The following is an 11,377-nucleotide window of genomic DNA, read 5'->3' as shown; positions in this document are numbered from 1 at the left end:
ACATGAATCCAAAACATTTCTATAAACAGAAGTAATTGTTTTATGATTGATATCTTGTTCATGGGATTAATGTTAAATGTATAAAAAGATGATAAATTTTTAATATAGTGGATATATTAAATGTCTATTGGGGGTTCTTTCTCTATTGAATTTTATTTCTTCTACTCTTTTGAAAGTTCCATTTGATTGGAAAAGTATTGATTCAATAGTGCCATTGATATTCACTGCTTTTCTTTTTAATTAAATATTTGTGGATTTCTGGAGAAATTGTTGGGAAATTGACTTCTAGTTTACACCTGGGAGAAATTGTAATGCAGGCTTCCATGCTTCTACTTTTTGATTGTAAGCCATTGATATTGATCTTTACCACTAATATCCTATGTTATTCCTCTACTGTTGCTACTTTTCCCTTTCTCCTCCTTTTTGCTTTTTTTTTTCTTTACCCTTCCTATTTTCATCAAATCTCCTTCTTCCTTTTTCCTACAATGTCAAAATGTCAGATTCTAACTCATTTCTATTGCTAGAGGAACTTATAAGCTGCATACCCATGGCTAGTTTCACCATTTACATAGCTGATTTCTTGATCTCACTGGACCTTTTAAGAGAGACTATATGTTCCTTTTCCAAATAGCCATAAAAGGGGGAATTTAGCCATTGACTTACTTTTCCCACTGGCTAAAGCTCAACCCCAGAGTGGGCCATTTGCACTGCCATCTCCCCATGTCACTGGACACTTCCTGAAGTTATAGGGAAAAAAAAAAAAAACAAAAAACAAAAAACAGAATCAAAATTTGCATCAGGAGCATTTAAAGCAGAAAGCAAGCTTGATGGGAAGTTTGCAGGGCATATTAGGTTCTAATCATGTCACACAGTATCTACTACTTCAGCAGCAACAGGGAGTATCTGTGGGTAGGATTTCAGAAGTGGCCCCATGAATGTGAGCCAAAGTCTTGGCAAATAAGGCCCATGAGTACCCTAAAGATGGAGAATACTTTCCATAACTCTGTTCATCTATGGTCTCGTAGTATCATGATGAGATGCAGGGCATTTCTAAGGCATCTATGCCTACCAGCAGAAGGAAGGAATGTGGGTGCCACATTGTTACCTGGGTTTCATGCTTGACCTGCCTCGCATTCAGCTATTAGCTCTAGTTGCTTGACTGGTCAGGTGACATTCACCTGCACCCCACGGACATTTGACTCTTTCCTGCTTTGCCTTGTCAGTGAGATATATTCCACATACTATACCATTCATGTATTTAAGTATAGAGTTTAATGGTTTTTAGTATAGAAGGCTGGGAAACAATGGACACTATCCAATTTTACACCTTTACAACTCTAAAGAGAAACTGCATACCCATTATAGTCACTTATCATTCTTCTACATCACCATCACAAGGGGTCCTAGAGAAGTACTAATCTTCTTTCTTTTTTTTTAAAGAGAGAGAAAGAGAGCTCCCATATGCAACACTGGGGGACAGGTAGAGGGAAAAGGCGAATTTCTTTAGCTGACTCCATGCTGAAAACAAAGCACAACTGGGCTTGATCCCATGACCATGAGATCATGACCTGAGCAGAAATCAAGAGTTGGCGGCTGAACAGACTGAGCCACCAAGGGGTCCCCTAATCTCCTTTGCTTCATTATAGATTAGCTTTTCTAGACATTTCATATAAAAGGAATTATATGGTACGTTTTCTTTTTTAACCTGTTTCTTTCATTTAGGATAATGTTCTTAGCATAAGTTTTATTCACATTGTAGAAGAATACCTTTCCCATTATGAATATATATTACAGATGCATCAGATGATTCACATGTAGATGTTCCCCCATTTTCGTAACTATGAATAATGATGCAATGAACAATCGTGTACAGGTTTTTGTGTGCATATATGTTTAATTTCCCTTAGGTAGATGCCTAAGATTAATTAGAATTGCTAGGTCATTGTTACTATATATATTAATCATTTGAAGAGCTGACACATTGGTTTCCAAAGCGGTTGCACCATTTCACATTATTATCAGCAATTTATGACAACTCCAGTATCTCTACCACCTCACTAAAACTTGTTCCTCTTTTTTTTGTTTTTGTTTTTGTTTTTTTCTAGACACCCTAGTGGGTGGAAAGTGGTAACTCATCATGGCTGAGGTTCGCATTTCCTGTTAACTAAAGGGGTTAAACAAGTTTTCATGTTCTTTTGGCCATTTGAATATTTTTGTGGAAATAAGTTTACTCAGATATCTGACCAATTTTTAAGTTGGGTTTTTGCCTTTTTATTATTATGTGGTATTAATAAGTTCTTCATAAAATCTGCAAACAAGTTCCTTATCTTAAACATGATTTGCAAATATTTTCTCTCAGTTTGTGGGTTGGCTTTAAACTTTGTTGATGACGTAATTTTTATTACAAATTTTTTCACCTTTGTGAAATCTAAGGCCGCCATTCAGAGTAACTATGATATACTAATTTTCAATAAAATATTTGTAATCTTCCACTCATGGGAGTAAAATTCTTAATAACAATCACTGTTCTGCCTCCTCCTACCCCAGAAATGAGCACTAAATTTGAAAGGCTTTTGTTTTGTTTTGTTTTGTTTTGTTTTTGTGGGGAGATGCTTATATATATTGGTAAGGTTTTGTTTCATTTTGTTTTGTTTTAGTAATACAATACTTTTCCTGAGATAAGTTTTACACATAATGAAATGCAGACCTTTTAAGTATATGGTTTGATGAGTTTTTATAAATGTATATACTCACATAGCCTTTAAGAAATTCAAGAACTAGAATACTTTCATCAACCCAGAAAGTTCTATCATGCTCCTTTTCAGTTAATTGCCTCAGATGCAACTATTGTCCTGATTTGTATGACTCCATTTTAGTATTGTCTAATCTATAACTTCATGCACATTGAATCACAGTATTTACTCATAGTACATGGTTTCTTTGTTCTGGGATCTATCATATTATTGATGTGTGTATCAGTCCTTTACTTTTCTTGCTGAAGATTATTCTGTCTACTCTGTCAACGTCTGACTTTCAAGTACATCGTATTGGCATTTAATGTAATTATTAAATATTTGGGAGTCAGTTCATATTATTAAAGTTTCCTTTTTTCTCCCCTTTGTAAGTTATTTTCTTTCTTTTCTATATACTTCTGAGTAGACGATTTTTGTCTAATATTCAATTTTCTTTTTCTTAACATCTTTTTAAATAACAGACTCTTTTTTTTTAGAGCAGTTTCAGGCTCACAGGAAAATGGAGCAGAAGCTATGGCAATTTTCTTCATTTCCTCTGCTTACAAAATGAGCAGAGGGACCAAACGGACATTTTTTAAAGACTTACACATGGTGAACATGTGCATTAAAGGGTGCTCAATGGCACTCATCATCAGGGAAATGCAAATCAAAATCATAATGAATTATCACATCATCTTTGTTGGACTCTTATTGAGAAGATAAGAGATACAAAATATTGGTGAGGATGTGGAATCTAAGGATCCCATGTACACTACTGACGGGCATATGCATTGGTGCATTCATTATATAGAATATATTGGTTCTTCAAAAAATTGAAAATATAACTGCCATCCATCAATCCTAATGTTGGGTATATATCCAAAGGATCTGAAATTATGATTGTGAAGGGCTATCTGCATTCCTGAGTTCAATGCAACATTACTCACAAGCCAAGGTATAGATACAACTTCATCCCTAACTGATGAATCAAGAGAGAAAATGTGAGATCTTTATTATTCAGACATTAAAAAGAGGAAAATTCTGCCATTTGCAGTAACAAATCAGAGCTGGATGGCACTGGAGGTCTTGATGTTAAGTGAAACAAGAAAGACACAGAAAGAGAAATACTGCATGATCTCACTTACATGAGGAAATGGTATAGTTTGATTCACGGAAGCAGAGAGTACAATGGTGGTTACCAGGGGCCAAGGACTGAGAAAAAGGGAGAGATGTTGCCCAGAGTGTGCAAGGTTTCAGTCATGTAGAATGAATAAGTTCTAGAGATCTAATATATAGCATGGTCACTATTGCTAACAAGACCATAATGAATACTTGAAATTGCAACCAGGATAGATTTAAATTAAAACTTATACACACACACACACACACACACACACACATGCACACACACACACTAGTAACTATATGGAGAAGATATATGTGCTAAGTACTTAGATTATGGTGATATTTTCATATTATATGTACATCAAACATCAATTTGTATAACTGAATATTATATATATATATGTGTGTATATATATATACACATATAATTTTTGTACATCAACATGCCAACTTTGGATGCTAGTGCAGTCATTAACTTCATAATAACCCAGAAATAAAAAAAGTAGTGAGAATATTGAAAACATGATACTTCCATGAATTTATTTTAAAATAACCTTTGACAAGAGGAAACTATTTACATTAAAAATGTTTTTCCAGATAAATAATGGGCAACAGCATTAAAAATAAAATGGAATCCTGTAACAGTTACTAAGGATGTGGTAAACTTGAATACACTGAAAGTAATCAATTTTATTTTTTATTTTATTTTATATTTTTAGATTGCAGTTAGTTAACATACAGTGTAGTATGATTTCCAGGTGTACAATTTAGAGATTCAACACTTACATACCATACCAAGTGCTCATCACAACATGTCCACTCCTTAATCCCCATCACCTATTTAACCCCTCCTTCTAGACACCTCCTCTCTGGTAACCATCTGTTTGTTTTCTATAGTTAAGAACCCATTTCTTGATTTGCCCACTTCTCTCTGTTTTTCCCTAAACTCATCTTTTCTTAATTTCTACATGAGGGAAATCATGTGGTAGTTCTCTTTCATTGACTGACTTGATTAGCTTAGCCTAATAGTCTCTAGCTCAAACCTTGTCATTGCAAATGGCACAATCTCATTCTTTTTAATGACTGAGAAATATATACCCTGTGTCTATTCCATTCATCATTCAATGGAAACTTGTGCTGTGCCCATAGTTTTGCTATTGTAGATAATGCTGGTATAAACATCAGGGGCATGTACACCTTTGAATTAACACTCTTGTACTCTCTGAAATCAATGAGTTAAAAATTCATGAGAATACACCTGGAATGCACATATTCAAGGCATATCTGCTAATCTGCTCTCTTAACTATGAACACCAAAATTCTACTGGCAATTCTACCATGTCTATCCACACTACTGCTTTAATAGGAATGGACAAACAGAGAAACAAAGTGGCTTCCTGCTGCAAAAGCAGGTTCACTCCAACTCCATTAACTAGAGACATTCAAGTGAGTATTTCTGAATGCCTCTAGTACTTTCTTTTATTCCATTTATAAAACATAGCAGTAAATGAAATAATATGCTTCCCCTCCCACTTTCAAACTGGGTTCTACTTTTCTGTACCTCAATCTCAAAAAATATGTTTTATCTATGATGTATTTTAAATTATTATTTAGTTTTGACAACATACTTTATTTTGCTTCTTTTCCTTTTAGAGTTGCAGTATTCTCTTGTAGCTCCTATATACAAATCATACAGCTTAGCTGAATATCTCCAGGCCATGTAATGCTACATTGAAAAAATCCCACACATAATGCTACAATTCTCCTGATAGTCAAAGGAAAAAAATAAGGAGAATAGTAATAATAATTTATTATAAATAAGAAATTATATATATATATAATATGCGCACACGCACACACACATATATATACACATACATACATATGTATGTATGTGTATATGTGTGTGTACACATGCACGGACACAACATTTTGGTGAGGGATTCACCATTACGGAATTTTTTTAAAAGAACGAATGATATAATAAAAATAATTCTTGACACACAAACTTAGTTCCTTTGTTCTGATGTGTTCAAGAGAAAGCAGGATACCTTGTTTGAAATTTTCTATAGAGAGAATTACAAATCATAGAGAATATGCTCTTTTTTATTGATGAATACTCACTGTTTGAACAGTTGTGATTGTGTAAATATCTTTCTTCTTATCAAACCAGAGTGTAGACTGAAATGTGAGGAGTACTTCGTAATCAACAATATCAGAATTGAACTCTCAGGAGAGGTAAGAACCTGGCTGGCATTACGAGGGAAGCTACAAGTTTGAGGGCAGAAGTACAGAAAAAGTAAGGAAATCAGGTGCATCGTAATAGAGTATGTTGGACAAGTGAGGATATACACTATTACACCTGATATCTGTACAGATTAAAGAATCAACCAAAACCCTCAATTCATCTCTTGCTATCTGAGGTAGTTGTGATATGGCATAGCTTTCTCATGGCATTTTTCACTTCTGCATTCCTCAGTGTGTAGATGAATGGGTTGAAGAAAGGGGTTCCAATAGTATAAAATACGGACACCATCTTGTCCATAGGGAAAGTGGTTGGGGGGCGTGCATATATGAATATACATGGACCAAAGAATAAGACTACTACGATGATGTGAGTAATGCAGGTGGAGAGAGCTTTTCTCCTCCCTTCTGCACTGTGGTTTCTCAGTGAGTGCAAGATGACAATGTATGAAATCATCAGAAACACAAAACTGCCTGTGCAAATGCTCCCACTGTTAGACACCCATTCTAGGTTGATCATATATGTGTCCATGCATGCAAGTTTCAGCAAGGGCTGCAAATCACAGCAGTAATGATTAATCAAATTGGGCCCACAGAAAGGCAATTTCAAGGCCAGCATTAGCTCAGCAAGGGAATGGATAAAAGCCCCTATCCATGCAAGAACAATCAGGATTGTGCAAACCTGCCGTCTCATGATGGTTGGGTAATGTAAGGGCTTACAAATAGCCACATAACGATCAATAGCCATGAGGATGAGAACAAAGACCTCCATGGAGCCAAAGAAATGTATTGCAAAGACTTGAGTCATGCACTCATTGTAAGATATGGTTCTTTGTGCAGAGAGTGAATCCGCAATTAGTCTGGGGGCTGTGGAAGTTGAGAAACAGGAATCAGCAAGGGACAAATGAAATAGGAAAAAGTACATGGGGCTCCCAAGTGTGCGGCTGGACTTGATGGTCACAATAATGAGCAAATTCCCTACCACAGTTCCCAAATAAAAAATGAAGAAGATTACAAATACCATCTTCTTTTTCATTGGATCTTGGGTCAAACCTAGCAGTATGAACTCAGTAACTGTGTTATTTTGCTCCATTATTTCAGGCCAAGTGGAGAAAATGCAAGTTAGAAATGATCTGCAAAGAAAGAAATATTAGGAAATGAATACTCCATTTGGAGGTCAAATTCATATGCTTGTTCATGGAATGGCCACTTACCAGTGGGTAGTCCCTTATCTTCCATGTTGTTTTCCCTTGAATAAAGCAAGGATCATAATATTTATTTACAATCTATTCACCTGATTGCTTGTGGAAACAATGAGATACATTAATAATGAGGGAGTACCCAATTCTTCAGGCATAATAAACATTAACTTAATGAATTTATCATGAGAGGGTATCTTTCTGAGCTGAATATCTTTCCTTATTTTACATCATGGACCCATTACGGTAGAATGTTGCAAAAAGGAGAAAGCTCATGCATGATATACATAATGTGCTTTCATGCTTTTTTGAACTTGATAGATATTTATAAAGTATCTTCTGGTAAATATTCTGAACATTCAATAAATGACATGGAAACATTTTTTTTTTTTTTTGACCATGGTAGATGGAGAGGAGAAGGGAGTTGAGGGACATGGAAACTTTTAATAGTTTTGTGTGTGTGTGTGTGTGTGTGTGTGTGTGTGTGTGTGTGTTTAATAAAACAAGAGATAGAGACAGGGTGAGAGAAAGAGAGAAAAAGGACAAGAGAGAAATAAGCAATATTTTAGCAGTGAATGTTCAGTTAATTCATTTAGTCCATCATTGTTTTTTTTGTTGTTGTTTGTTTTAGTTTATTTCTTTTTTTTAAGATTTTATTTATTTATTTGACAGACAGAGATCACAAGTAGGCAGAGAGGCAGGCAGAGAGAGGAGGAAGCAGTCTCCCTGCTGAGCAGAGAGCCCAATGCCAGGCTCAATCCCAGGACCCTGGAATCATGACCTGAGCTGAAGGCAGAGGCTTTAACCCACTGAGCCACACAGGTGTCCCAAGTTTATGTTGATCTGTTCCCTTGACTAAATTTATTTCCTTTTACTTTAACTCTCTATAATTTATAGTTGCTTATAGTTGTGAATTCAAGGTCTATCAAAACATTTTGTACTTTTTACATTATCCTATGTTGTCCTAAGTGGAATTCTTCACCTCGTCCAGTATTTTGTTGGTTTTTTCTGCATATTTTCTTAAGACACAAGGAGAGACTGATTCTAAAGTAAATGACAAATAGGGAACATTTGGCATAAATCAAAATATTGTTTCCAATTTCATGCTATTTTAAGCACTGGGATTTAGACAATGAGCTAAAGAAACTCCAGGTCATAGGTAAAACTTCTTCATATGATTCTTGGAATATATGTTCTTGTAAGTCCCATGCCCTGACTTCAGTAAAAGATAGAAAGGAAAGGAATGACTATTCATTTATATATACCAAACTGGAAAAATCCTTTTCTGTCTTCATCACATATATTTCCCATATAATAAGACAATTAAATCTCTAAGTGCCAAGGCATTTAAGTATATTTACATGTATTGCAGACAAAAGCATAATTTTTCAAATATAAATGGATCTCAGAAATTGAAAACACAATCCATATGGTTCCTGGGTAGCTCAGCCAGTTAAATATTTGAATCTTGATTTCCACTTAGGTCATGATCTCAGAGTTTTGGATTCCAGCCCCATACTTGGTACTGTGCTGGGGATGGAGCCTGTTTAAGATTCTATCTCTCCCTCTTCCTCTGTACCTTCCCCTACTTTTCTGTTCTCTCTCTCTCTAAATAAATCACGCGCACACACACACACACACACATGCACAAAAACAGTTAAAATGAAAATGGGCAAAATAACTGATCTCAAAGAAACTCTTCTTATTAGAAATAATGTGAAAAGATTATCAATTTCTTTCATAAAAAATATTCCATTCAAATCCAGTTATTTATCTTTTCATTTAGATTAACAAAATGCCAGTTTTGATAAATGTCTCTTAACAAACAGTTATGAAAATGATGTTGGACACAATTGATTGCACACATTCTTGGGAGGAGTTTAAAGGGATACAATCACTCCTGGGGTGATTTTTAGCATTGATGATATTTCAATGTTACATAGACACAGATCTAGTGTATCCATTTGCTGCAAATAATCTCACTTATAGGCAGGAAGATCATCACAACAATCCTTTCCATGTTGACCAAAGGTAAGACACAACTTCAATGCCCACCAGAAGGACGCTAAATGATTCAGGGATGGTATTTTATGCAATCATCAAACAAAGGGAAGTGGAGATAGATAGATAGATAGATAGATATGTATATATAATGGTTTCTAAAATATGTTGTAGAAGGGCGGGGTTCAGGACTGTCTGTTGAAGGTGGTAATATTTTCATTAAAAGCAGAATAATATCACACACACAAACACACACACAGAGTCATATCAATTAATTGTATTTATGAGAGTATTGAGATAGCATATGTGTGGCCTCAGGGTGGGGAAATTATTTTCTTGGAATCAAAGTTAGGAGGATGACTTACCTTTTAAAATATTCCCATTGGTAGTTGAAAATCTGTCATAGTGGTGCTGCAACAAAATAAAGCTTCTTAAAGACCTCCTCTTAGTAGATGGTTTATTACTGGCTTTGGCATATTACTGGTACATAACAACTATATTCTGACACAGGCTGCAGAAACAGAAAAATTTCTAGGGTTAGAATAAGATTTAAATGTCTGTGTAAGAGGGTGAGTCACTGTAGAGAGACTTCTGGACTCAAGGGTCTTCACCACATCATGCCCCAACTGCACTGCCCCCATCACACTGCCATTCACTTCATGTTCACCTACACTCTTAGAAGTTTCCAAATATGCTCTTTGTCTACCACTTTAGCAAACAGGAGTGAAAACCTGTCTGTGGATTCTAACAATTAAGTATTGTAAAGCGATTTCTGTCTATCCATTCATCATACATCTACCTATCAATTTACTACCTTTCTATCATATATCTATCTACCTATCATATATCTATCAATCTATCTATCTATATTTCCATCTATCATCTTTTATCTATCATCTATCTTACAAAGATACAGACTGAAAGATTTGTATAGTTCAAATAAGAATAGATATAAGAATGGCATACATTCTAAAGAAGCAATATAAGGAAGGTAATATTTATCTGCTCACTCCTGAATTCAAGCATATAGAAAAATATACATATTTAATGATAAATATTCCTAAAGTAAATGAAAGAATTAAGAGAATCTCCACTTGATACAATCCAATAGTCTTCAGTCCTTCAATACTCTGTTATCACTGAAAAGGGAAGCCTACTACATCCCAAGTAAAATCATCATCTCCGTGGAGCATCCTGGAACACTGGACTACATACAATTTTTATTTGCCACTCTCTCCACCAGGAGCTACTGTGTATTTTTTTATTCTGTCTTCTCAGTTTAGTTTGTCAAGCACTTGTAGACAATTCTGTAAACTTTTTATCCTTCCTCAAATGCCTTTTATGTGTTAAGTGCACATTTGGCATAGATCAGATGAATTTTCTCTGAGTATTAAATACAACTAAGTTAATCCTCAACACAAATCTCACCAGTTTTGGTAAGAGTTTATGCAAAGGGTAGGATGTTCAGTCATTCTCTTTTCTTCTCAATGTAATTCGGTCTCTCTTTATTCCAATGAGAATTTTTAAAAGTGCTTCTAAAATTCTGTTTGATCTCTTTTGATGTCACTGAGGCTCAGGTTCTTACCTGCATGCCAGAAGACAAAGTTGGTCCAGGATTCTTCTCACATTTTCTGATATCCATTCTCACTTGTAATTTTGACAGGGACATATTTGTCTTTTGCCTTTCCTACAGCAGTATTTAAAAGTGAATGATGCAAAATATAGGAGGCTGGGGAGGTCATTCCCTAAAGTGTTCCTTCCCTTTTAATTAAGACACTTGAGCCTGATGTGATAAGAACTTAATCTTCACTATGTATTAATGGATTTGGGGGAAAAGGTGAACTCTTCTTGCAATTAAAGTGTTTATTTATGTGGGCCATAAATGACAAGTTTTGACTAGAATAATAATAATAATAATAATAAAAAAACAATGATTATCTAGTGATCTAGTGGCAGGACTTGGTTCCTGATACCTTTATCCAAAAAAAAAAAAAAATTATTAGGACTTCTTAAACAAAAGGCTGATTCCAGGTCTTAGGTGGGGAATGTACAAGGTGAACTGGTAAAAAATTGGTA

General features: G+C 35.0%; 1 protein-coding gene across 1 annotated transcript; it reads right to left on the bottom strand.

Annotated features, from left to right (window-relative positions):
- Window positions 1-6,261: 6,261 nt before the first annotated feature.
- Window positions 6,262-7,194, bottom strand: LOC308351582 (olfactory receptor 4C11-like; the record flags this gene model as incomplete). Its single annotated transcript, XM_080817382.1, has 1 exon — window positions 6,262-7,194. One exon carries the CDS (start codon window positions 7,192-7,194, stop codon window positions 6,262-6,264), a length of 933 nt encoding a protein of 310 aa, XP_080673508.1.
- Between the last annotated feature and the right edge of the window lie 4,183 nt (window positions 7,195-11,377).

The sequence above is a fragment of the Martes martes genome (assembly GCF_963455335.1).
Source record: "Martes martes genome assembly, chromosome: 10".
In the NCBI taxonomy this organism is placed as follows: Eukaryota; Metazoa; Chordata; class Mammalia; order Carnivora; family Mustelidae; genus Martes; species Martes martes.
The sequence above is the reverse complement of the archived record's forward strand: the minus strand, read 5'-3'. Positions and strand labels throughout refer to the sequence as shown.